General features: G+C 46.1%; 1 protein-coding gene across 7 annotated transcripts in view; it reads left to right on the top strand.

Annotated features, from left to right (window-relative positions):
- The first annotated feature begins 8,517 nt into the window (after positions 1-8,517).
- DHX30 (DExH-box helicase 30) overlaps positions 8,518-27,927 on the top strand; it is a 31,239-nt gene continuing 11,829 nt past the window's right edge. The window contains exons 1-7 of one of the 7 annotated variants that reach the window (XM_064274610.1): positions 8,518-8,632; positions 10,678-10,772; positions 11,796-11,902; positions 12,786-12,840; positions 20,062-20,157; positions 21,269-21,297; positions 27,200-27,330. In XM_064274610.1, the coding sequence (XP_064130680.1) occupies positions 11,878-11,902; positions 12,786-12,840; positions 20,062-20,157; positions 21,269-21,297; positions 27,200-27,330 (336 nt within the window). In that variant the 5' untranslated portion in view covers positions 8,518-8,632; positions 10,678-10,772; positions 11,796-11,877. Of the gene's footprint in view, positions 8,633-8,943; positions 10,773-11,795; positions 11,903-12,785; positions 12,841-20,061; positions 20,158-21,268; positions 21,298-22,575; positions 22,683-24,099; positions 24,705-25,142; positions 25,351-27,199; positions 27,331-27,927 lie in introns of those variants that run through there. The other 6 variants (XM_023547763.2, XM_064274611.1, XM_003409684.4 and 3 more) reach the window with 6 other exon arrangements.

Genomic DNA, 27,927 nt, shown 5'->3' with positions numbered 1-27,927 from the left:
GGTTTTCCACAGCGGCTGCACCATTTTACACTCTCATCAGCAATGTATTTCCCTACATGCTTGCCAACATTTGTTACTTTCCTTTTTTTTTTTAACGTTAGCCATCCTAAACCCATTGTTGAGTCAATTCTGACTCATAGATACCCTATAGGACAGAGTAGAACTGACCCATAGGGTCTCCAAGGAGCAGCTGGTGGCTTTGAACTGCTGACCTTTTGGTCAGCAGCCCTATCTCTTAACCAACCACTGCACCAGCAGAGGTGGGAGTGAAATCATATCTCACTGTGGTTTTGATTTGCATGTCTGATGGCTAAAGACTTTGAGCATCTTTTTGTGTGTTTGTTGGCAATCGGAATATCCTCTTTGGTGAAATGTCTGTTCATGTTCTTTGCCCATTTTTGATTGTTTTTCTGATGTTAAGCTGTTAAAGTTTTACATACATTTTAGATGATAGACCCTTACTGGATATATTGTTCCCAAAGATTTTTTTCCCAGTCTATAGGTTGTGTTTTCATTCTTATTATAAAGTTTTTATTTTTATTGTACTTTACATGAAGGTTTACTGAGCAAATTAATGCACATATTGTTTTGTGACATTGGTTGCCAACCCCACGACACGTCAACAGTCTCCTCTTCTTGGCCTTGGGTTCTCCGTTACCAGCTTTCCTGACCCCTCCTGCCTTCTCTTCCTTGCTCCTGGGCTGGTACGCCCATTTAGTCTTGTTTTATTTTATGGGCCCGTCTAATCTTTGGCTGAAGGGTGAACCTCAGAAGTGACTTCAGCACTGAGCTATAGGGGTTTCTCCAGTCTCTGTCAGACGAATAAGTCTGGTCTATTTTTTTTTTTTTTTTTTGTAAGTTAGGATTTTGTTTTACATTTTTCTCCAGCTCTCTCTGGGACTCTATTGTAATGCCTGTCAAAGCAGTCGGTGGTGGTAGCCAGGCACCATCTAGTTGTGCTGGACTCAGTTTGGTGGAGGCTGGGGTACTTACAATCCATTAGTCCTTGGGACTAATCTTTCCCTTGTGTCTTTGGTTTTCTTCATTCTCCCTCGCTCTCGACAGGGTGAGACCAGTGGAGTATCTTAGATGGCCACTCACAAGCTTTTAAGACCCTGGATAAAGTTTTTTGATGAACATACGGTCCCAATTATATATTTTGTTTTTTGCTGCTTATGCTTCGTTGTTGTGTTCGATAATCTACATTGAAAAACGGGGGAAAACACGGAACAGAATTCCCAATTCTCATGGAATCCATCCATTGAGGCTGGATGAACCCCTGAAACTGTTGGCCTGAAATAAACTTTAAACCTTACACCAAAAATATCCCCTTAAGTTTTTTTTAAATCAAACAAAAGCCATTGCCATTGAGATGATTCTGACTTACAAGGACGGAGTGGAACTGACCCCATAGGATTTCCAAGGCAGTATATCTTTATGGAAGCAGATTGCCACATCTTTCTCCCACACAGCAGTGGTGCGCTCGAACCCCTGACCTTTCTGGTTAGCAGTGCAGTACTGTGCCCACCAGGGCTCCATCAACCAAACAATAGGTTAGCTTAATTAGTAAAAAATGTTTGCCTTAGCATAGTGCTCTTTTAAAGAACTATCTATATGAGCTCAAGCTGATAACAGCAACTTAAAAGGTCAGACAGGAAGGTTGGGGGCAGTGAGTTTATGTTAGTGGGGGAGGAACAATTCAGAAATGTAGGGTGAGAATGGTTACACAAGTTGAATGTAATCAAGGTCACTGAGTTGTACATGTAGAAATTGTTTAACTGTTGTATGTTATGCTATGTATATTTTCAACAACAATAAAGAAATTACTGCATGTTATATAGCTATAGGGTCACTAGGAGTAGAAATTGACTTGAAGGTAATGGGTATATAAAACCAAACCCACTGCCATAGAGTCAATTCTGACTCATAGAAACCCTATAGGACAGAGTGGAGCAGTCCTCATAGAGTTTCCAAGCAGCATGAGGTGGATTTGAACTGCCAACCTTTTGGTTAGCAGCCTTAGCACTTAGCCACTATGCACACCAGCATTTCCAGTGGGTATACAGTAAGCAAAAAAAAAAAGGCAGAATTCAGATAATAAACATATTGGGTATAAAACTTGTTTTTTTATGCTTAATAACATTCCCTGGACATTTTCCCATGCGCTTGCACATTAGAGCTAACTCATTCTTTTCAACTGCCACAAACTAATTATCTCATTCAATAATCCTCTACGAAGGAATGGAGCCCTGGTGGCACAGTGGTTAAGAGCTCGGCTGCTAAGCAAAAGGTCGGCAGTTTGCATCCACCAGCCACTCCTTGGAAACCCTATTGGGCAGTTCTACTCTGTCCTATAGGGTGACTGTGAATCAGAATTGACTTGTCAGCAATGGTACGGTATGGTACAGTACTACTAAGGGATATACAGGGTTTAATTTTACTATTACAGATGATGCTACAGTGAATTTTCTCATGCATATGTTGATATGGTTAAATTCCTAGCACTGAAATGAGTCAAAGGTATGCACATTTTAAATCTGACAACCACTCTCTAATTTGAAAACAAAAAACAAAAGCACCATTGTCATGAAGTCAATTCTGACTCCTAGGCTCCTAGCAACCCTACAGGACGGAGTAGAACTGCCCCATAGGGTTTCCAAGGAGCAGCTGGTGGATTTGAACCAACCTTTTGGTTAGCCGTCAAGATCTTAACCAATGTGCCACTAGAGGTCCTATTATAGCCCAACAATAGTTTGTGAGTGTCTGTTTCTGTAAACTGGAGCCAGTCTCCTATGTGATACAGGGTTTGCTCGTTCGACATTTATTCAGTACCAACTTCTGAACAATGCCAGGTCCTGCTTAGGATATAATATTGAACAAAGGATTGAGTCCCTTCCCTCCTGGAAGTAGGCAATAAATAAGGATACACAAATAAATACATAGGGTTGTCTAGGAAGCTGTCTCTGAGAAAACATCTCAGCAAGCAGAGGCCCAGATGGAGAGAGAGAACAAATCTTACCAATACCTGGTGGAAGAATTTTGAGTGTCTCCTTGTTTTGACTTTTTAAAAATAAGCAAGGTTCAACTTCTTTATGTTTTCTTAAGTTTAATGGCATGTGTAAGGCATTTTCTGCTAGATGCCTGTATGCCCAAATCCATTTTCCTATTGGATTGAGGGTTTAAAATATTAATCTGTAAACTCTCTTTACATATTTAGGAAATTAATCCTCCCACCTTAATTAAAATCAAAGAGTTTAAGGAAATTTCCACATTTATATAGAGAGACAAAATAGCACAAATACTCCACATGGAATTGTCTGGATTAATGGAATTTCAGAATTGAAATGACCTTAAAGTCATCTAGTTCTACTTTGGTCTGATTCAAGAATCCCCTTACTCTATGTTATCTCTTGTAAGTGGTCTACTTTTATTTCAAGAATGCAGAAACAGGAATTTTTCAACTCCACCAACTTTGAAATACCTACAAACTTCCCTTTGTCTGAGATAATTAACATAAGAGAAAAAATGGCACACTCAAACAAGGCAATTTAAGAGAGTTAACTAACGAGGCTATTTAAAGAAAGTGTGGGCAGGTTTAAGAGACTCCAAGAAAGGGTGGTGAAATATCCTGGGCTAGGCTAGCAAGGCTAGCAAGAATAGGGAGCCATAATCTCCTCCTTGGAGAGGGTAGGCTGGAGGTGTAGGCGAGGCCCTAGATCCTAATTCTCATGGCTTTAAATCCCACGACACAAAATGTATGTTTTCCTGCCCTATTTTCTGTGGACTGATAGCCTTGGTTATAGGTTCTACTAAAATATGTAAAATAAAATTGGTTCCACCCACATTTCAACCCTAAGGAACTGAAGATTCCAGAGGAAAAATAAGCTAAGTGGCCTGAGTCCACAGGACAAGAATCTGATGGAGGGAAGCCATTGCCCAAGCAGCGCCCAGTGTATTCACATGGCACTGGGGACACAAGGTAACTCCAGGAGGCTCGTGTTTTAGTCGGGGGAGACAGAGCAAAGTGCTACCACACAGGGCAGAATAAACTGCTATAGGAGCTCAGAGTAGGGCCTTGAACAATGAGTAGGAAACTGAAGAAGTGGAGAACTTTCTATACAGAACTGTTGGCAAAAGAGACTGGACACAGAAAGATAAGGCAGTGTAAGGAACTGACCAGGAAACTAGAGCTTAAATACATGGGAGGGAGGGAGAAAAAGACAGACACTAACTGGCAAAGCAAGACATCTTGATACACAATAGATCATTTTGTCAGCCTCATCAGATACAAGCATTCATTACAAATAGTTCAGACTTAAGGGAAAAGGTCTTCAGAGAGAAACTAAAAACCTAAAATATGCAACAAGGAAAAGTATTTAGAGGGCTGTATTTGCATGTCTTTCACACTACTTCCACTGGCCACAGGTATATAGGGAGGTAACTTTGACATCTGTACCAGGGTGACTGAAAGGTTTATCTACTTTTTTTTTTTTTGCATATCTTCTACATCACTTCCTCTAGGTGTTGATTTATGGCTTGATGTGCATGCCTTTCTCATCTTCTCTACCAGATTTTAACTTCCTTTAAAGCAGGGATCACATCTCTATCACTTAGCATTTTAAACATAATCTGTACGAAGCTGAATCCATCATTTTCTGTAACTTCTGCGTCTCTTAATTCACCGTAGACAATCCTTCCAGTCACCCTGGTACAGATCTCAAAGTCATCTCCCGACACACCTGTGGCCAGTGCTCAGCCTACCACTCCACAGTCACCCCCTCAACCTGTTCCTTCTTCTGGACTGCAGGTCTAACTGCCTCCATGAACTACTAGCCTCTTTACCCATGAGACCAGAACTGGATGGTCCCAGCTACCATTACTGAACCTTTTAATCAAGGAATCAATAGATGAATCCTGATCAAAAGGGAAAAGAATATGGGACAGAATTACAAATTCTTACAGAATCCAGGCTAATTGAATCTATTGAGACTGGGGGAACCCCCGAATCTATCGCTGACAAAATCTTCAAACCAAGAACCAAAACTATCGCCTGAGGCCATCTTTAAACTGAACAACTGTTTAGGTCAATTAGTAAGGAATGTTCCCTAAGATAATCACACTCTTTTAAAGAATTACCTGTACAAAACCAAACTGTCAACGGTAACTCTAAGGCATAGGTGAAAAATTAATGGGGCAGTGAATCTAAGTCAACGGTGGAGAAACTGTATGCGTAGAGATAAAGGGCATGGTTACACATGAAGAATAGAACCCATGGTATTGAATTGTACCTGTAGAAATTGATGAATGTGTAGATGTTAGTGGGTAGATAAAAAAAAAAAAAAAAACCCAAACCCACTGCCATTGAGTCAATTCCCACTCATAGTGACCCTACGGGACAGAGTAGAACTGCCCCATAGAGTTTCCAAGGAGTGCCTGGTGGATTCGAACTGCTGACCTTTTGGTTAGCAGCCATAGCTCTGAACCACTACAACACTAGGGTTTCCTCTGCTGTGTATATTTTCACCAAAATTAAACAAAAAAAAAGTATCTGTTTTTTCTTGCCTTTCTCACTGCTGAATGTAGTTCAGTCCATCGTTACATCTAATTAGTATCCCAGCTTGTTTTCCCAGCCAATTCTACCTTCACACTTCTTGGACAATCTTCCTACTTACTTTATTCTCCTATTGGAATTGTAAAAATAATATCTTACAAAAAACAATTGCTTATAAAGCCAAAATCCCTTAGTGTGGCATTCCCAACTGTACTTTTTCTGCTTTATCTTTTTTAAAGCCCACGCACATATCCTTCTTTCTGGCTACATGAAACTACTGTACATTAAGACTTGCCCCTTGCACCACCTGGATATTTTTGCTTACATGGTTCTTTCTCCCTGATGTTACCATCCAGGAGTAACCACTCCCTTCTCAGATTCCTTGGAGCACTTTATACCTCTTCTGCAGCATTTATCGCTTCCTATTTGTATCACACAATACAGTTAGGTCACTTTCTCTATTAGGCTCTAAGCCCCTTGAGGGCAGGGTCTTTGTATCCTCTACGCCAGTTGAGCAACCTGTGTGTGTGTGTGTGTATGTGTGTGTAGGAGCCCTGGTGGTACAGTGGTTAAGCACTGGCTGCTAATCCAAAGGTTGGCATTTTGAACCCACCAGCTGCTCCTCAGGAGAAAGGTGTGGCACTCTACTTCCGTAAAGATTACAGCCTTGAAAACCCTATGGGGCAGCTCTACTCTGTCCTACAGGGTCACTATGAGTCAGAATCAACCTGGCAGCAGTGGGTTTGGTTTTTTTTTTACATATATATACACACACACATACACATATATACACATCTATATATAAAAATCAAACCCAGAGTGGATTCTGAATCATGGTGACTGTAAAAACCAGCATGGCAGCAGCCCCAGACCTTCTCGCCTAACTTCACAAGAGAAGGGAATCATCATCAGCAACGACAACCCAACGCTGATTGCTATGAGGCGCAAGTCAGACATGCCTCCTCTCTCCACACTTTTTACCAATTCTGACACCAGCTGTCCCTCCCACAGCACTCTCTACTTTTCTGCTTGGTTTGACAATTCACTGCAATGGCCACATGAAACTCACAGACCATACTCACAGTTAGGGGGTTTATTAGGGAAGTAACAGGTTACAATTCAGGGTCAGAAACGACTCAGAACACAGTCTTTTGGTTAGGACAGCTTCTCAGTCATACCTGCAGGCAGGCCTCCCTCTGGCCCTCAGCCTCTTGGTCCCTTGGACTGCTCTGCTCTGCAAAGCTTTTTAGCTCTGCCAGTAAGTGCCCAGGGGAACCCCAATCTGCCAGGAAGCCTCCTGTCTGAAGGTGCACGGCTCTCTCGCTCCATGGACAGGCACATCCACTGTAGCCACCTCACTCCATGGGCTGGGAAGCCCACTGTGCTGTCTCATGCTGGTCTCCTGGTTCTGCTGCCACCACTTCTCGCTGTTTTGCACTGTCTCCAGTGTTATAGCTCTCTTTGTCTCTTGGATCTAGGAGGTTCTCAGTACAGGGATCCCACGTCCGAAGGACACGTGCTGCTCCCTCTCTTCTTCTTGGTGGTGGAAAGGCCCCCTCCCCCACCGTTCTGCCTCTGGGATAGCATATTTTAAGCCTAGTGGGATGACAAAACTGCCCAATCCCCTTGTTAGGGTTCCATAAACCTTATTTGCATGGTCCCACTCCCACAAAGGTACCACATACTTTATCTACATTATTAGCAAGCTGTCCAATCCCCTTAGTGGGCCACAAGCACCTTATCTGCCTAGTCCCACCCAATTATTTGGTGGGAATTACATGACTATGGCAAGAAAGGCCATATAAAACCGATCCATTCACACTGCAGGCTACACTCTGGCTTTCCTAGCCGTAATTCTTTTACACTTGGAGGATAACTTCCCCACTGCCACTCATTTTACCAGTCTTTGGTGCTACTGGGTGGGTTCCAACCCCAACCTATAGGTTAGTTGCCCAGGGGAAAGGATTGCGCCACCCAGGGACCTCTTGAGAATGAATTAGCGATATTTTCTGTTCCATGCCCCACCCCTCAGCCTTCTGCCCAACATAGGGAAAGAAAACAATAAACACGGCTGAATTTGTTTTGGTGCAAAAATGGTTCGATATGACACTAATTCTTTATAGTTCCCTCGGCTGAAAGGACACATCTTAAAAGTACATTCTAGGTTTTCCTAGCTTTGAAATCCTAACCCAGCCTCAGAGATACCCCACTGAGCTCTTTCCTTTTGAAGTTGGATTCCATTGAACCGATACAGGAGACTCAGCTAGTGGTCTGCAGCACTTAACTGGGATTTCCCCTTTCTCACTCCTAAGAGAGGATGAGGCCGGGGGCGTGTCCTCCAGACTGGCCAACACTCCAACCAGCTGTCTCCCCGCGACGAGCAAATGCCACCTAGTCTTTCCTCTAGCGTTGTACATTTTACAACACGCCATTATGTTGATTTCACCCTCCCAACAACCGTGTGAGGCAAGAGTTCTCACCTCCCTAAGAAAACAGAAGATCAAAAGGGAGATGCAGAGAAGAGCGGTGGCAGGGAAGGCGGCTGGAATCCGAGCCCGAGCCGGACCTGGCCTGTTTATCCACTCACATCGGGAGCCGCGGGGCGGGCGCGCACAGGACTCGAAGGCTCCGACCTGTCGGACGCCAGGTGGCTGTAAGAGGGTGGCGGCGTGACACCTCCCCAGCCGCCACAGCCGCTCCCTCGGCGACCCCAGCGCCGCCCGCGCTCTCGCCCACTTCGCGCCTCTGCCGGAAGACCCGCCTCCGCCCGCCGCCGCCGCTTCTCATTGGGCTCGCTGCCGGGCTCTCGCGGCTGGTTGGCCGCCCGGCGCCGTGAGCCCTGGGCGGCCGCTGCGAGCCGGGGCGGGGGACCGGCTCGAGACCCGCTGGGACGCGGGGCCGGGCACGGGAGGGGGGTCAGTGGCGCGGGGCCGGCAACGCCGGGGCGGCCGGCTGGACTTCCGCCACGGGACCCGGAAGGGCCGCGCCGCCGCTGGTGGGAGTTGTAGTCCGGCCGCGGTGGGGGGGGGGCCGCGGCTCATGCGCGGTGCACCGAGGCTTGTTTCACATCTGTAACAACAGGTGAATTGGGCTTTTTATTCTCCCCTTTCGTGCCCCCTTGAAGAGCCTCCCGCGGCCGGGGGTGGTCGGCGCGAGCAGGGGCCCGGGTCCCACTGCTGGCCTTGACGAGAGTGGGGCGGAGAAGCGGGCGGGCCCGAGAAGCAGGCCGGGCATCCTAGGCCTGCCCGGGAAGCCGGCCGGGCCGAGCTGTGGCAGCCAGGCCTGGGCCTACCGTTGCCATGGAGCCGGGACGGGGGCGGGGGCCAGACCGGTCCGCTGGGGCGGGCCTAGCAGCCAGGGGCTCCGCGGGGGCCGCGGTAGAGGCCTCTTCATTGGCGCAACGACGCCCTCGCCTCAGGGGATGCTCCGTTTCCCCAAGGCAGGGCCTGGAGTAAGCCCCTGGAGTGCCCCGGGACCTTTGTCTGCACCCCCGTGCCTCCTGGACCTTTCGTCCAGAAGGAGGCCTGATGCATTCTGGCCTCCCTGGTTGCCCTCTTTTGCACCGATCGTGTCACTGGGGGCGGCCAAGGGGTGATGTGTTCTTTGTTTGCTATTGGCGACTGGCCCCATTTCGCAGGGAAAGACCTAATGCATGTTGGGTCCTTTGTTTGTAGTGAACTGGAATCCCAGGGGTCCTCAGAACCACCAAGCCAGGAGCATGGCATCAGCATGCTGTCTAGCTAGTTCTCGTGTAGCAACATTGGTCACCTTAATTGCGGTTTTGCAAGGCAGAGTCTGTCCCCCATTGCAGCACTAATCCACAGGGGCTTGCCATATACCGTAGCAAATGGACTGCAGATGGCCAGTTGCAGTCTCTTACCCTGTTTTTGGTTGCAGCTCAATGGCCAGAGCGAGATGAGACATTGTCTGTTGGTTACCCCTAGAGTTCCTTGGAAGACAATGCCCCCACTGTCATTCTGGTTCTTGACTACATCTCTTTATATAATTTACATGTAAATCTCTAAGTGTGTTGACGTTTCCCCGAGGGAGGACGCTTTATATATTATTTGGGATTTACGATAATGCTCTTTATTTGTGTAGCTCTTCAAGGTGCAGGAACTACATCTTTTGCTGCATTTTCTACCTGTGTAGGTTGTCTTTATATCCCCAAAAGTTATTTACACTCTCAGTGTTTTAATTTATGTGGTTGTGGTCCAAAGTTTTATTAGCTGTTGGACTCTTCTCACCCCTTTCAACCCTTTGAAGATGTCAGTATAAAATATTATTTCAAGGAATGAACCAGGCAACAGCATGATATCTTGGAAGTAAGAAAAACGGCGTAGTATGAGCCGGAAAGCTTTGGAGTCAGAGTACCTAAAAGCAGGTTTCCCTCCTGCCCTGTGCCAGCTATGGGATCTTGGGGAAATTGTGTAAACTATGCCTCAGTTTCCTTCTCCAGAAAAGATAATTCATACCTCATTGGATGGTAGCATGGATTAAATAAGATGAAGCCTGTGGAAGTACTTTTCAAACTGTAATAATGCTATTTAACTTTTAGCTGTGTTATTTTCCCAACCCAGAGTAGCATAGTACAGTAAAACCTGTGAAAGCTGGAACCTATGCAAGGCGGAAACCTGCCAGAGAAGGAAGCAAATATTTTCCACTAGTAGAGAGCAATAGAAAAGTGGTGACTGCACCCTGTCAAAGGCGGGAAATTTGTGAGACCCGGGAAAACAAGGCAGCCCTGTCAAGTTCCAGCTCTCACAGGTTTCTTTATCTGCTTTTGGATAGGCTTGTGTTATAGTGTATGGGATTAGAACTCAAAACTGAAGCAGGTTTTGCTCTGGGTTTGGAGAAAATACTTTTCAGGCTTATAAGACTGTCTTTATCATGACATTTCTTTCTTGGTATCTTACAGGTGCTGGTGTAGGACAGCCCACAATTTGATGGTCTAGAGTGGGTCATGGGAGGTCCTGAAGTGAGGCCAATGTAGCTGATGTGTGTGTTTCATACCACTAACGAAATTTGTCCTTGTTGTTAGAGTTAATAAATGAATTCCAGTGAACGGAGCAACTTTCTTTCCCTGTGGGGATCCCCATTTTAGTGACCAGCATTGTACTTCCCAGGAGGAGGCTCAACCTCGTGATGAGGAATAGCAAGGAGAGAATTCAGCTCCAGTTCAGAAGCCTGCAAAACCTGAAACTATCATTGCTCTTGTAAGGTAAGTTGATGTAGGCATGCATACAAAGTCTGGTAAAGCAAGAGACATGTATTAAGTTCATTTACGACTGACTTGGAAGAGTTGGCGTAGTAATTAAGAGCTCAGCTGCTAACCGAAAGGTTGGCAGTTCAAATCCACCAGCCACTTCTTGGAAAACCTATGGGACAGTTCTACTCTGTCCTGTGACGTCGCTATGAGTCGAAATCGACTGGATGGCAATGGGTTTGGTTTTTTTTGGCCGGGGGGAGGGGGATGAGAGCTGTCCTTTTTAACTGGTCATTGTGGAATCTCTCCATCTTGGAATAATCTGATAGTGATTCTACCTGGAATTAAGTGGTATTTCATTATGTAAGAGTTCTTGACATAATAAAATTTTACTTACCTCTAAATTATTTAAGAAACACTGAACCACAATGGTTTTTTAACTTATCAGCACATCACAAGGAAGATAGCTTTCTTTTGAATCTTTATGAAATGTCCTAGAGCTCTGTAAAATATCTCCAAAAAATCCTACCTTGAATCTCATACTGTATTTTTTTAGACTGGTACAGAAAAAGATAGTGGTATTTGAGCTTTGGTTGACATAGAGAAGATCAGGAACTTTTTTTTTTCCAGTATCCATAAATAAAGTTTTATTGAAGCATGGCCATACTCATTCATTTATATGTTGTCTTTGACTGTTTTCATGCTACAACAGTGGCGTTGAGTAGTTGTGACAGAAGACCACCTGGCCTGCAAAGCCTAAAACATTTACTACCTGGACCTTTGTAGAAAAAGTTTGCCAATCCCTACATCAGGGACCTTTTAAAAGCAAAACCAGAGTCTATTTTCAAGCAAACTACTTTACAATTTCTTAGCAAGAAAATATTGGTTAGATAATAACCATTTGAGATGCTTTAGATTTTATAGTATTCTTAAACTAGAACCTCAGATTATACCCTTTTTCTCTTAATTTGGATAGAAGGAGGCTATAGCATGTAACTTCCTAAAGTAAAATTTATCATTGTTGATATTATATTGAAGTTTTCTCTCTGAGCTACCATATCCTATCGGCTGAAATTTCCGGCATCCCTGGGGGAGAGGAGGCCATCAGGGCAGACCTGCTATGGACCTGAAAGATTCGGCCCCAGGTCAGCCCTCCAACCCCCACCTCCCCAAGATTTAAAAATAAGAGGAAACAGCAGTCAGGAGCAGGATTATAGGCCCCAGTAGACTCCTAGTAATGTTGGACATTATCCTAATTTGCTAAAACATTGTATACGTATTTTCAGACTAAAGCACATAAGATTATTGCACCTAACCCAGGAGTATTACCTTATTTAAAACAGCTGTAAGTCTGAATATTTTTTGAAACAAAATTGTATACAGAGATGTTATTTATTTATTTATTTATACTCTCAGTTGGAAATATTAGTGAGCAAATGCACCAAAACTTTTGGCCAACAGTTGACCTTGAATTTGTTGTTGTCATTTCTCAAAGACTCCGCTCTGAAAGCTTTTTCTTTGGAATCACTGTACGGTTACTTTTTGACACTGTCAGTCAAATTCATTCCTAAGGACTTAGACTAGATTTTGGGAAAGCCCAGTAAGCTTGTTAGTCCATAAGGCAGTCATCAACCCCATTCCCTGATACCACCTGAGAGAAGGGATCCATAAAGAATTTCTTTTCTTTCTGGAAGTCCCAGGGAAATTGGCAAGTATTGTGAGGAGGTGGAAATATATGTCCCTCATGATGAAATGCACCTCCTTCTATTTAACAGGGTTCAGAGAGTTTTAGGACAGAGAAAAGAAGGAAGCTCTCAATTAGAAAGAAACAAAGCCATGGAGTAATTACTCTAGAGTGGAGCTGGCCCCTCCCATCCTTAAGACTGGGAACAGCGGTTGGTGCTCTTTAGTGAAGAGCTTCATTTATCTTGTCTTCTAGACAATGCTCTCTGTGTTATTGAAGTCTTCTCTGTGTGTTCCTGGACTAGGAATACATTAACCATTGCCTCTGGCCCTCCTTCTTCTCAGGATTCCAGCTTTTCCTCCTGGCCAGAAATGTTCAGCCTGGACTCATTCAGAAAAGGTAAGAACATAACTGTGCTTGTGACCTCACGTCCCTCCTCCCTGTGATGGGCAAATGTGAACTGCCTCTTGGGTGACTTTCCAAAGTCCTTTCCTAACCTTCCTCTTTCATGGCGCTTATAGTCTTGTGCCACCCCTTGCCCAAGCCTTTGTGTACATTTGCTCCCCACCCCAAAATGACCTCTTCCGTGTATTGACTGCTTATTGAAAGCCTAGCTATTCTTCTAAGCCATTGTTTTATACCATCTTCTCCCTGAGCCTGCCCTGATTCTGTCAACCAAATGCAGTCTCTCTGACTTTCCACAACACCATATCTGTACTTCCTTGGGCTTAGTCTATTTTGAATTAATCAGTACATCACTGGATTGGAAATCTCCTACAGCTGGGGGCTATCATGCTCATCTTTGTCATCCGTCATACCTGGCACAGCAGTTTGCACATGGCCAACCTCAGCAAACGCCAATGGAAGTAGATCGAGTGAGTGCTACATTAGTGGTTGTAGAAACTGTGGCAAGGTGACACTGCAGTATTGGAGTCAGTATTCTTCAGCAGACAGTGCAGGGTTAGCGTTGGCGGTGGCAGAGAGTGGAGCCATGGCAGGGCTGTAGGGGAGGATTCTTCGAGGGCTGCTTACAGGAAATGTAGCTGGTGAGGGCTTCAGGGGTCAGATCCCGGAGGACTTTGTATGACTTAAATAGGAGCATGGTTTTTCTCCTTCAATGGATAAAGAGAAAAAGTCCTATAGCCTGTACTGAAGCTGGCCAAACATGTTTTAGAAATAAACGAGAACCATCACAACGCCTTCTGGAACTGCTGATTAAAGAGATCCTCCCACTGTGTCTTCTCTCTAAGTTACATTCCTGTAAGCCTGGGAAACCCTGGCCAAGTGGTACCATTGTAACCCCTTGAATGGGACCAGAAGAAGGGTAGATAGCAGCTGTACCAGAGCCGCCTCTTCCCACCTCTTTGTTTTTCTTCAGCCGCCCCATCTGTTTTCAAATTACGTAAAAAAATTAATATCCTGGTTTTGTTGGTTAACTATGTCTGAGAAAGGAAAATTGAGCTTGAGATTAACGTGGACAACACATTTTGAGCTAAAAATTAAGTATCACTTAATTGCCTTGTGTTTACCTGCTAATCAATCAGTGGGCTTTGTGGTCCACCCACTTGTAAAAGGAGAACAAGAAGTTTTCTCATGGAGCAGGGTGTTTCTGAATTAACAGTCTTGATTTTGTAAAGCGATAGAAAGCTCAATCAAATCGCAATTCTCCTTTTTCTTATATTATTTAACACTGTGGTATGATAGGGAAATGGTCCAGGTGAGAGAGTATCAGGGCAACATGCCTTCACAGCATTTATGTGTGAATTCTACCTTCTAGGCTGTGGGTTGACATTGTGAGCCCTCAGTGTAGTGGGAGCAGCATAGCCTCACTGAGCAGATGCTCCAGAGCCAGACACCAGGTTCCCACCTCAGTGCTGCCTCTCACTGGCTGGGGAAGATTGGAGAGGTCACAGCTTCTCTCTGCCTCCATGCTTTCATGATTTAAGTGGGCACAATTGCAGTACCTGTCTTGTAGGATTGTCCCAAGGATCAAATGACTTAATACATGTAAAGAGCTTAGAGCAGGCCTGATACCTGGTAAACACACAATCTGTGTCATCCTTAAGTAGCTTCAGGACATATAAGAATCAGATTCTGGGCTATGCTTTCCACACAGGTAAGTGTTTTTTCCTTGCTAACAACCATTTTATGGTTGCAGATGTCAGGGAAAAGCCTTAATCAGAAAGGGTCACCACCTTAAATATTTTCCTTCAGGCAAACCTTTTCAGATTTCCGTGACTATAAGGCTGATGCCCCTTCTGGCTTCTGACTGCCAGTAGAGCTTGTAGTTAGCATCATGGCCTTGACAACTGGTCTTGTGTGGCCTTGTGATACCTTTATTATTATATAGGACTGTTCTTTGTCTCTTATGGAGTTCTCTTTTTACATGTTTTCTTCCTCATGATGAGTTATGAGCTCCCTAGAGTGTCATGGAGGAGCTTTGGTGGTGCAGTGGTTAAGCACTTGGCTGCTAACCTGAAGGTTGGTGGTTTGAAACCACCAGCTGCTCTGTGGGAGAAAGATGTGGTGGTCTGCTCCTGTAAAGATAACAGCCGTGGAAACTCTGGGGCAGTTCTACTCTGTCCTGTAGGATCATTATGAGTTGGAATTGACTTGATGGCAGCAGGCTTGGTTTCTTTTTTAGAGTATCATGAATCTTGAGGGGAAGTGTAATGTGGTATAAAGCTTGGGGCTCCAGAGTCAGACTGGCCGAGGTTTGAATCTGGCCCCTTATAACACACTAACACAGTGTTAACTTACCTGGGCCTATTTCCTTAGCCCTTATTTTCAGGAGTGTGCAGTGGGCTGCGAGGCTGGATGATTGAGTACCTATTGTGTACAAGGTACTAGAGGGGAGACAGCTATATTTAAGAGATGCTTCCTGGTACTCAGGAGCTTACCGTTTCAATGGAATGGGCCATTTGATGGTTCTGATGGTAATGGCTATAGAAATTCCATGCAGTGCTGTGGATGGTGGCCCACTAGGTCTTGTGGCTGTCATCTTTCCTATTATGCAATTCAACAGAGCTGTTGGCACCTCCCTGACTAGAATGCTCACGTGCCAGATACATGCCCCTCCTAGCATCTTACTGCAGGTTTCTGGTTTCTCAGCTGTAAGGGCATCTGAATCATACCACTATGAGCATGCTCAGTCTTTTACACTCAGAGGTAGACATTGAAAAACAGTGGGTCAGTAGGAGGAATGTGCATTTTTCCTTCTGCTTCGTGGTCAGAAGAGGGGGTTCGGTGATGTTGTGGGATTGTAAGAACTGCCCCTATTACTGGAAGCACTTAATAAGATAACAAATAATTGTCGAATCATTTATTCTTTTTTATTCAGTCCGGCATCCCTGAATAGGAATGAGAGCCCTCCTCAAACAGGAACGGAGAGGTTGAGTTGGTAATTTTCTGCCTTAGCAACAAGGCAGACCTGGATTTACTTCCAAGATAAACTTTGATCCTAAGCAGTTTGTTCTAGGAGACCTTACAGTCGTTCCTGCTAAACGCTATATGTGTATGTTTTCTGCAAAATCACATATCTGTGATATTATGAGACCTTATAGGAAAAATGGAGTTGGGGCTATGCAACTGCAACTTTCTGACCAGAGTATGATAAAAAACAGTAATTGGTGCCTGAGAAGATGCTTTGGAGCACATAGGCAGGCAGCTCAGTGTGATGCTAAAAAGACACATTTGAAGGCATTCTGATGAAAACAGAGCTGGCAGTTGCTGAGGCAGTGCAGGTGGAAGCAGAGCTCTGAGCCAGTGGGGCTGCCCAACGTTCTGTTACAAAAATACTGAAATGTTGAAAAAATTTTATAGTGAAAACCCGTATACATATTACCTTGATTCTTTACAGGCGCTAACTTTTCAAAAAAAAGTTACACAGCAGAAAATACACTAATGCAACAGTTTCTACATCTGCACTTCAGTGACATTGATTACATTCTTCGAGTTGTTCAACCATTCTCACCTTCCTTTTCTGAGTTGTTCCTCCACGATTAACATAAACTTACTTCCTCCTAGGAAGCCAGCACAGCCTGTACAATGCAGGGCCCTGGTACTTCCATAGACACACCCAAACTCCCTGAGGGACAGAATTGCTGGGCTGAGGGCTGTGGGGACCATGGTCTCAGGGAACATCTGGCTTAACTGGCATAACAGAGTTTATAAAGAAAGTGTTCTGCATTCTACTTTGGTGAGTAGCGTCTGGGATCTTAAAATTGTGTGAGTGGCCTTCTAGGACATTGCACTGGTGTCACCCCTTTGGGAGCAAGGAATAATGAAGAAAACTAAAGACACAAGGGAAAGATTAGTCCAAAGGACTATTGGACCACATCTACCACGGCCTCTACCAGACTGAGTCCAGTACAATGAGATGGTGCCCGACTACCACCACTGACTGCTCTGACAGAGATCACAATAGAGGGTCCTGGACAGAGCTGGAAAGAAATGTAAAACAAAATTCTAACTCTAAAAGAAAGACCAGACTTGCTGGCCTGACAGAGACTAGAGAAACCCTGAGAGTATAGCCCCTGGACACCCTTTCAGCACAGTAATGAGGCCACTCTTGAGGTTCATCCTTCAGCCAAAGATTGAACAGGCCCATGGAACAAAAGACTAAAGAGGTGCACCAGCCCTGGGGTGGGGACTGGAAAGTAGGAGGGAACCAGGAAAGCTGGTAATAGGGAACCCAGGGCTGAAAAGGGAGGGCATTGACATGTCATGGGGTTGTTAACCAATGTTATACAACAATGTGTGTACTAACTGTTTGATGAGAAACTAGTTCTGTAAACCTTCATCTAAAATTCAATTAAAAAAAAAAACAAAAACTTCCCCTAAGGCTCCTATCTAATCTTTCGAGTTGCTGTCGTCAATTTGATCCCATATAGATAGATCTTAAAAGAGCACAGTACTCAAGGCAGACATTCTTTACTAGTTCAGCTAAACTGTTGTTTGGTTTTAAGAAGACTTCAGGGGATATTTTTTCATTTAAGGTTTAAAGATTATCTCAGGGAAACTGGAAGAACTAGATGGTGTCCAGCCATCATTACTGAACATTTTGATCAAAGATTCTATAGCAGACTCCTGATCAAAATGGGGAAAAAGCAGAATGGAATTTCAAATTCTCATGGACTCCAGACTAGGAAGGTTGGATGGACCCCTGAAACTATTGCCCTGAGATAATCTTTAAACTTTGAGCCAAAAACATCCCCTGAAGTCTTCTTAAAAACCAAACAATTGTTTAGCTTTACTAATAAAAAATGTCTGCCTTGAGTATTATGTTCTTTTAAGAACTATCTATATGGAATCAAATTGACAAGAGCAACTAGAAAGATTAGATAGGAACCTTAGGGGGCAGTTGGTTTATGTTAATGACAGAGGAACAACTCAGAAAAGGAGAGTGAGAATTGTTGTACAACTTGAAGAATGTAATCAGTGTCCCTAAATGGTACATGCAGAAATTGTTGACTTGGTATATGTTTTGCTGTTCTAGTCTCAACAACAGCAATTTATAAAAAATCATCTCAGGGCAGTAGTTTCAGGAGTTCATCCAGCCTCCACGGATGCTGAAAATCTGACTCTCTGAGAATGTGAAATTCTGCTCTGAGTTTTCCTCCTTTTGATCAGGATTCTTCTGTAGAACCTGATCAAAATGGTAGCCACGCACCATCGAGTTCTGGTCTCATGACAAAGGAGACAGTTGTCCATAGAGGCAATTAGGGACACATTCTGTATTCTCTTCCTATTCAGACTGCCCTTCCTCTGTTGCTCCAGGCAATTAAAGACCAATTGTTGTGCCTTGGATGGCCACTTGCAAGCTTTTAAGACCTCAGGTACTATACAGGGAACTAGAAGGTAGAACAGAAGCACTAAACATGTTTTTGGCCAGTTAACTGGGGTGTCCTCTGAAACCGTGAGTCTAAACCTCCTAACCAAGAAACCGAATCCCAGGAGGTGTTTGATTGTACATAAGCAGCCTTAGCAGCTATCTTTTTTTTTTTTTTCATTGTTGTAAGCATATCACCTTTGCCAAATTCAAGTTTTTACTGGTGTACAACTTATTGATAGCAATTACATTCATCGGCTGTAGACACCCAATTTTGAATTTTTAAAAATACAGCTATAAGAACTTTTTCGTGTTGAGGATTTTAATTCTACTCCCCCTGACTTAGAAAAATCACAAAATTAAAGTTCTTTTTTTTTAATTTAAATAAACATACACCAATTCAACAGTTTCTATGTGTAGAATTCAGTGACACTGATTATATTCTTTGAGTTATGCAACCATTCTCACCCTCCTTTTCTGAGTTGCTCCTCCTTCATTAACATAAGCTCACTGCCCCCTGACCTTCATATCTAAATTTTCAAGTTGCTGTTGTCACTTTGTTCCCATGTAGATCTTACAAGAGCACAGTACTCAAGGCAGACATTCTTTACTAGTTCAGCTAAACTGTTGTTTGGTTTTAAGAAGACTCCAGGGGATATTTTTGGTTTAAGGTTTAAAGATGATCTCAGGACAGTAGTTTCAGGGGTTCATCCAGCCTCAATGGCTTTGTAAAGTCCAGATTCTATGAGAATTTGAAATTCTTCAACCAACATTCTTACATGTTTTACTGCTCTCATTCCCCTATCTACCAGCTGCATGAGCTAATGTTCATGATAAAAAGGGCTTCTCTGTTGCAGAACAGACTGTCAAGTGTGTGGTGGTGTGTTGTTTCTTCCCCTCCTCTCCTTTCCCAATCATTACCCAGAAACTTTTGGGCTAAGAGGATGAAGAGCTCCTTTTCCCCAGACCAGTGATTCTCTGATGCTTTCACCATTTAAGTGGTTTAAAAGACTTTAAGGCTTCTTTACGTATCCATTTCCACCTTCCCGTGGAAAAGACTCAGTGAGTGCCTTAATTTTAGTTTAAGTATGTCAGATTTTTAGAATTGCTTAAAAATGTACTTTGTAGGTCACTGATAAACAGCATTTAGTCTCCCAACGAATGGACATATTTTGAATGGGCAAGTCCTTAACTTTTAGAAAGAGAGAGAAGGCTGGTAAGTGTGGACCTGGTCTTGGCTTTCGGAAAGGACCCCCACAGTAGTTGGTCTCTCTCTTGCTCAGTTCTTAGAGGCAAAGAATGATTTGGGATCTAGTGGCTGAGGTGGCTAGCAGGGGAACTCATAGCACGTGGAGGGGCAGCTACAATGGGTGGAAGAGAGATGATTTGCCAGAGCCTATGGGCCTACGTGTACCATGGCTTTTAGTTTTCAACTGTTGTCCTGTCTCATCTTCATAATTCAAGACTTGGGAAGAGTACACAGAATGGGTGTTAAGCTCATAGAGGGTGACTAAGGGAACAGGGACTGGCAGAGTTCAAGGGCTTTTTTGAGAGCTAGGTAGGGACCTCTACAAAACTGTCAAGTATCGCATCTATAAAAGACAATTGCTTTCTTCCAGTGTGGTGTCTTTGGCACTGTTTCTCAGAAGCTGCGATTGGCTCCCAATACCATCTAGCAACCCTTTTGCCCAAAGCTCCTCATGGATGCTCTGGGGGTGAGTCAGCTCAAGGGGTCTGTAACTGTGAGGTGTGGGAATATGTCGCCCTGATGCCCTCTCTTTTTCCCCCAGATCGGGCCCAGCACAGGCAGCGTCAGTGCAAACTTCCCCCACCCCGCCTTCCACCCATGTGTGTCAACCCTGCCCCCGGAGGGACCATCTCTCGAGGTAAGGGAGGAGCCTTGCCTCCAGCATAAGCTTGGTCTAGGACCTGTGGGGGTGTGGGTAGCAACTGGAACCTGGGGGCCAGGGCCCTGGGGCCTCCAGAAAGTGAGCGGGAGCAGGGTTAGCAGAGCTGTTGGAGCCCTGAGGGAGAGATCACTCGGAAAGGTCTGGGTTATTTCATGATCCTTGGCTACATGGCTTGGCCCCCACTGTCTCCTCAGGCCTCCTAGTGTGATCTGGAGCCTAGGCTCCTTCTGGGTGTTCAGCACTAGCATGAAGACGCTAAAGGGCTTGAGCCCTCTAGGCCCCGAGGCTGTCCCAGGCTCAGGTAGCTCAGAGAGAGCAGGGTGCTTGTAGCAAGGCTAGAACAGAAAGCCCTGACTCGGCCTACTGCCCTCCATCTTAGAAACTTTGGGGATGTCCAGCATAGCTCTTCCCTGCCTTCCCCCAGCACCTCAAAGCACTTTACTGACATTAAAATCCGTCTCTCAGTCCATTTAGCAAAGTGGGCTTTCCTTTTGATTGGGGAGCACTCAGACAAGTGACAGCTCACCTCAGGTCCCACTGGTACCCAGGGGAAGGGCCAGTATAGGACCCAGGGAAGCATCTGTGCCCGTGAACGTCTCCTTTCTTCCCTCAGCCTTAGCTCTTTCCTGGGTGTGCTAAGACCAGTGCTCCTGGTGGCCTTCCCTTTGTTCTGACAGCCACTCTTCTCTTCCTCACAGGCTGCCTGTTCACATCCCTCCCCTAGCTGCCCAGTGGAAAGAGCACTGTTTTAGGTCATAGAGTCTTTGCCTCAACTTGAGACAACATGTCCACTTTAGGCTCTGTCTGTAAAGTGCTTTGAAGGTAAAGAGCTCCAAAAGGGTGCAGGGAGCACAGAGTGCCTCAGTCTGCAGCATCCGCTGCTGCCACGTTCCCACGCGTTAACGCATGTGCTGCCCTCCTGCTGCAGTGGCCCCAATTGGGGACAGCAGGACAGAAATAAGTCCTCCCGGCCCCTCTGACCATTTGACTTAGGTTTTAAAGAAATGCCACCCCTAGCATGGCCAAAACAAGAGTTGATTGCCCTTTTTTTTTTCTCCTTTCTTAAAATGCCCTGTAACTCGAAAAGGCCGAACGTTAACATTTCCAACATGGCAGGTGAGTGGCTTTGAGAGTGTCAGGTGTGCTTTGGCTAAGCTTCAAGATGTTCATTTGGAGTTCACTAGGTGGCACGGCTCTCGGTGCCTCCTTGAGCATGGGCAGAGGAGAATGCCATGGCACTTGGGGTGAGCATCTGCCCCCGGTGGGGCAGCTCAACAGGTGTCATGCTCTCTTTTCCTGGGAGCAGCACAGACCCCGGAGCCTGATTGTCCTCACGGCTGGGCCTCCAGAAGATATCCATGGGTGTGTGGACCTTTGCCTTTTTTCTCTCTCTCTCTTAGCTAGAAAGGGTTCTTGCCTCCGTCTCTTCATCACAGAAACAACAGACCTCTTAGCCCACCTGTTACTATTGGGCCCTTCTGTCAGGCTTTCTCATTCCCTAGAGTCGTCACTGGTGCCTCTGCGCTCAAGAAGGAGGTGTATGGCAGAAACAGTCTGTCTGGTGTTCAAATGAGGAAAACAGTGCACAGAAAATGGTGGCCATTTGTGTAGGTCACAGTGCCCATCAGAATCAGATTTGGAATTGGAAAAAGGCTATTTATCTGCCTTTCTACTCCACTGCCAATGTATTACCAAGGCCTCCTTCCAAGGTAAAGGGTGCGTAAATCAAGAAATTCATCTCTAAGTGCCCCCTGTGAATCTTACCCACCCCCCTGGATCTGAGACATAGAGCACTAAAAAGAAACATGGGATAATACTCCCTCTGGCAGGATCCTGGGGACCACAGGACTGGTCTTTCCTGCCCACTCCCTCATACAGGTGTATCCATTCCTAATGCGGTGGCTTACTTCACGGGACCTTGTGGCTTCACATACGTGGAAGGGAAAGCTGTCAGGTCAGGTGACCTGGGGGGGTGGTGTGGTCATGGTGTTCTTTCCAGCCTCTGTAGCTCCCTTTACCCTTCTCTTTGCCAAAGAAGTGGACCATTTCCTGGCATTTGACCACCTATAAAATAACTATGGCTGAGCGAGTTGCCATAATATTGACGGAGACCTCTGGTTTTTTCAGACGTATGTGGTTCCTCTTGCCTTCCCTCCAGAAGCTCTCTGGTTGGCCCCAAAGCCTGAACTGTCTTGGGCTTCCTCCTGTTGCCTTTTCCTGGGGCTTCCACAGTTTAGGGTCCTGCAACATCCTCCTTCATATTCAGCAGATCCCTTACACCGTAACTCCATGATGCTAAATATGATTGTTTAGCACGTCTAGTACTAGATGTCATGCCTGATCTGGAAGTGGATGGAGAGATCACTGAGCCAGTAAACCCTTTTTTTTTTTCAGAACTTCCCTCCTTTTCACAGGCAAAAGAGTCAACTTTCTCTCCCCAGAGAATGTGGAGAAGGCTTAATGTTGGTGGAAAGGAAGGGTGCCTGGCAGAGGGTCCTGAGGTAAGGGGGGCATGCCTGAGCTCCTCTAATTTTCTTCAGGGTCCTCTAGAGCAGGGGTCAGCAAAATTTTCTGAAAAGGGCCAGATCTCTTGCAGGTATTCAACTCCGCCACTGTAGCATGAAAGCAACCATAGATAATACATAAACAAACAAGAATGGCTATGTTCCAATAAAACTTTATTTATAAAAATAGCTGGTGGGCTGGATTCGGTCTGCAAGCTGTAGTTTGCCAACCCCTGGTCTAGACCAATGGGGAGAGGAACACAGAGCCAGAGAGTTCCCAGAGCTGTTCTAAGGAGTTGCCCTAAGTTTACAGGACACAGTGAGGTTTGTGGAGGTAAACTATTTGCTCAGGGTGACATTAACTGTTAGGGCTGGGAGGAAGTAAATGAAATAGGAAGAGGAGCCAAGAGCTCCCCGAGGACCAACTATTTGGTTGGCATCACGTGATGCTTTTTTCTTTTTTTTACATAAAATTTCAAACATATGTTTGAAATACGTTTTCTGTTTACAAAAGTAGAGAAGATAATACAATGTATCTATCACTCAGCTTGAACAATTAACAACTCACAGCCAGTCTTGTTTTGCATATACCCCTCTACTTTGGCCCCTTTGGAAGCAAATCGAAGAAGTCATATCATTTTAACCTGATGCTGTCTAAGTGGCTGTTAGAGCAGAGTGCTACACTGAGGGCCTCATAAAGCGCACCATGAAGTGCTCACGTCCTGGTTTCCAGGTGGGCTCCTTCTGTCTAGGCTGTTGAGCGCCTTTAGTTTTCAGATACCACAGTTTTCAAAACTTGGCCTTAGCTCCTGCTGCCACTACCAGGCTCAGTAAGTTTCTGGATTCTTTTAAGGGAATTTGGGCTGCTAAATCCTTGAAAACAACTCCTGAAGTTGAGTAGCTGCCTAGGCATTTGGCAAACTGATGCCTTACCTGCCTAAACACAAAGCCCTTGGAGAAACATGTTCTGACCCAAGGGTATTGCCATCCTGATATTGAGATCTGGGTAGAGGTGTTTGATGTAGATGGTGGTGTTCTTTTATGACGTTGGATAATTTCTGCCAAGGTCACTTTCCCTGTTGTCCCTTATCTGGTAAAAGCCCTCCAAGGAGGGCATGGAGGCAGCTGGAGCTGAGACCGTACCACCCTGCTCTGGGTTTTTCTCTAAGGGACCTATCCCCTGCTGTTTCAGACCTTAGGGCTGGGACTTCTCTAACAGCCAACATCCACAAAGCACTCTGCAAAGCCTTCCAGACATTCCTATTTGATCCTAACTACAGCCATACAAAATGGGTAAAGCAAGTTTGTGCTAATTTTCCCAATTAATGAAATTGCTCAAGGTTCACAGCTGGCAAGTGGTAGAGCTGGGACTAAGCCCAAGTATTAGGATTCAAATCCCGTATTCCTTCCATAGGCCAGTGGATCTCAGAGTGTGGTCGTCCAGACTAGCAGCCTCAGCATCACCTGGGAACTTGTCAGGAATGCAGGCTCTCAGCCTCCACTCCAGACCTAATGAATAAAACACTTTGGGGGTGGTGCCCAGCAGTGTTTTAACAAGCTTTCCAGGGGATCCTTGGACTCTGATCTAGAATTGGAACAAACGAAGACAAAACACCTCTCTTCCAACTTAACCCCAGCTGCACTGCCAACCTCTGACCAAGGCCGCCTTCAAAGGAACTGAGATTTTGAGGTCCCTTGCTCTGCACTGTCCCTACTCCCAACATACATATTCAGTCTGATTCCAGCTGACCCCAGGCTCTGCACCTGAGGCACTAAGAGGAGTGATCCCAGCTAGGATCCAGGCATAGGCGGTTGGAAAGGAAATCCCATCTGGTTTTCATACAAATCAAGAACAGCGGCTTCAGATGCTCACAGCTTCACCAGCTAAGTTCCTGAGGTCTGCGGAGGTTGGACATTTTTCACCTTTGACTCCAGCCCCGGGTGGGGATTAAATGTGCTCTGCTTATGTTCAAGAGGCGTTCCCTGACCTAGCTCCCCATTCTTCACCAGGCTTTCTTGGTAAGCCATTAAATGAGGTGGACTGCCCCAGATTAGCAGTTATCTTATACTCCTTGGTACGGAATGCAGTTATCTTGTTCCCCAAGTCCGGCATTTGCCAGAGGCATGCGAGAGGTATTTACAAGCCATGGGGAGGACCAAGAGAGGGCCCTCAAGTTGGTTTCCTTGGATGGACATTGAGTTAAGGCTCAGCACTATTTCCAGAAAAATCCATTCCTTCATCTTGCCACAGATCCAGATGACGAATCTGGGAGTTTGGATTTAACGGGAGAGTGATCAGCAGGGTCCAAGCCCAAGGCGGCGGGTGTCTGTCTCACCCTTCCTGTCCGATGGTGGCCGGGGCCCGCCCGCGGGTCCGCCGGGTCGGCAGGGGGCGCGCGCTCAGCCTTCCGCTCGCGCCCTCCTCGCTCTCGGGTCGCTGAGGCCGGCGGGAGCGCGATGGCGGTCGCCAGGAGGTTCATGGCGCTGGTTGCCGGCGTCTCTCCGCGCCTGCCGCCGCCCGGCTTCCGCACCGCCGAGCGACAGGGACGCTCGCGCGGCTTCTCATCAGGCTGCGCCCGCCCCGACCACACCGGGGATGCCGCCGAGGCCCAGGCGGAGGCGCCCCCCGAAGGGCCCGGGACCGGCGACGGGAGCATGGTGAACGGTGAGGGCGGTAGCGGGGGCGGGCGGACCGCGACGCCCTTGGCGCCCGGTAATGGCAGTGAGGGGCCGGATCTGGCGGGCCGAGGCCCCTTCCCCGATAGTGGGAAGCAGCGTTGCTGCTGTAGCTCCCTGTGATAGAGGCCCAGATGGATCCTCTAAGCTCGGAGGTCCTGGGATGGGAGCGCCCGCACCTGGCCGGAATAGGTGAGAGGTGCCAACCTCGAGGGTGCGGGAAAACAGGTAAACGTCGAACTCCCGCCAGGATGAGTGGCCAAGAGTAAAGAGTATCATGAATGTTGAAAACAACCGGTAGTACACCTAGGATTTCAGGAGTTAAAGTAAAGACAGGGTGCTCTGATGGATCCCAGCTTTGTGTCTCCTGAATAGTGCAGGGAATGAAATTGGTGAGGGCATCCCTGGTCATCAAGGATGGATGGAGAGAGACGGCCTCTGCCTGTCCTCTATAGCTGGACCATGTCCCAGTGCACGGGGCCAAGTGTTACACCTTTGGGTCTCGTGGGCTAAAGTTGGGTCCCTTTGTAGAATCCAACCCTCTTGAGTCTATTAAGATAATTTTTTTTATCTTCTTGACTCTTGGTTGCTTTACAGGTTACTTAGAGGGAGGCAGAACCAGGCAGGACCTTCTTACCTGGTCATTTGACACAGGAGTCTGCCCCAGTGAAACACATTCTCTGGTCGGTCATTCATGATACTCTAACACACTCTCTGGTCCTTCTATGTAGGAATTCCCAACCCAGGCAGCCAGGGTTACATCAGAATTCCAAGAGGAATTTTTTCAAAATACAGAGTCTTCCCCAATATCACTGCCATTCTCAGGTGCCCTATGGGGATCAGGGTGTCCAGTGCTGTGAAAAAGCTCCTCGGGTGATTATGATGCATGTAGGTGCATACGTGCTTGCACACGTGCATGCACACACACCTCGAAGTTACATTTTGGAGTTGATTTAAAGTTGAATATAATACCAGAGACTGTGGGTAAAAATGAAAAAGGCTCCCATCTCCTCTCATCCCTGACTCTGTATCAGTGAGCATCCACTCTGGTGATTTGGGAGACTGGCCTTTCCCTCTTCTTAACTGTTCCCAGCAGGCTTATTTGTGGCACAGCTGCCCCCAGGTGCACATGTTGCCCATTTGTGCTTTGGCATTGATCCAAAGAACAGATGAAAGAAGTGAGGTACCTCTTATGAAAGAAGCCTCCGTGGAATGCGGAGGAGTCGCTCATACCCATGTCTCAGCTGTGGAGGTCTCTAATCAATGTCTGTACACACACTGGTTCTAGGGGGCCTTTTGCAGGGTGTTGAGGTACAGTTAAGAATCAGGGCTTGGTTTTCAGACTCCGGATCTCATCATTGATCTACAAGGAGCTGATCCTCCTTTTTTGTGTGTCTTTAACTTTAGGAGGGACCTTGCATTGCCTTAACCTCCAGTTTGTGTGTGTGGCGTTTTTCTTTTTTGCTTAGTGACTTCTTTCAGACATTAGACTAGGGGCCAGAGAGGGGTGGGGAGGAGGTGGGTTGTTGACCACCCAGGCTTCTGTAGTTGTGGGTTGAATCAGAACCTTGGGTGGGGAAGAAGATGCTGGCTGGTTCCTTTCTGTTATGTGTGGGTCATTATTGGCCCTTCTTCGGGAGATGGTCATGCAAGTGGATCAGGCCCCACTGTCCCCTGTAGCCCCTGAAGCTATTTCTTTTCCTTTTCCAAGATGTTCTGGGCGGTCTGGGGTCATGAGCCTACATCCTCAGAATCCAGCCCAGGGTTGCCCTGACACAGACCCTGTGGAGTTAGTTTTTAAAAGAAGAACTATAACGCATTTCTTTTTATTTTCCTAGCTTCTAGGGACCTATTAAAAGAGTTCCCACAGCCCAAAAACCTTCTCAACAGTGTGATAGGAAGAGCCCTCGGCATCTCACATGCAAAAGACAAACTGGTCTACGTGCACACAAATGGACCGAAGAAAAAGGTAACTCCAGTGGTGTCCAGGAGGAGCGTTAGTTTGACTCCCAGGCAGGAGACTGGCTGCTTCTCCCGCCCCCCCGCCCCCGCCGCCGCCCCACACCGCACAAGGTTTTTTGTCAAGGAGGAAGTAGAATGGGTCTTCTGAATTGAAAACAGTTCCACAGAGAATCTCTGAGCAAAGCTAGGTTTGAAGAAGAGACAGAAAATACATGCACCTAGTTTAGGGAAACAGGACAGGAGGGGCAAGGAATTCTCACTGTGTCTAAGACCGGCCTGTGTGCTGATTTGGTTCCCCACTGACTAACGGGGGCTGCAGAGGCCTGGAGTTGACGGTGAGAACTCCTGCTCCTGGCGTCTTGTGGGCTTGGGACCCACAGAAGCATGCAGGCAGACCATTCTGATGAAGATCTTAAAAGACAAAAGATGGATGCCAGCTTGCCCTCTGGCTGGAACATGGCACTTAAAGAAGCAAAGCAACTTGAGGTGGGAGGAATGTATTGAGGGTGAGGGAGTTAGAGCTTTCCAGGGGGTGAGTGATGGGGCTGAGGCTCTGTCCTGTGCTCTCAGCTCTGAGCCTACATGTGGCTGCTGTGAGATCCAC

This window comes from Loxodonta africana, chromosome 22, assembly GCF_030014295.1.
Source record: "Loxodonta africana isolate mLoxAfr1 chromosome 22, mLoxAfr1.hap2, whole genome shotgun sequence".
In the NCBI taxonomy this organism is placed as follows: domain Eukaryota; kingdom Metazoa; phylum Chordata; class Mammalia; order Proboscidea; family Elephantidae; genus Loxodonta; species Loxodonta africana.
Note: the sequence above shows the minus strand (reverse complement) of the source record. Positions and strands in the feature narration are given on the sequence as shown.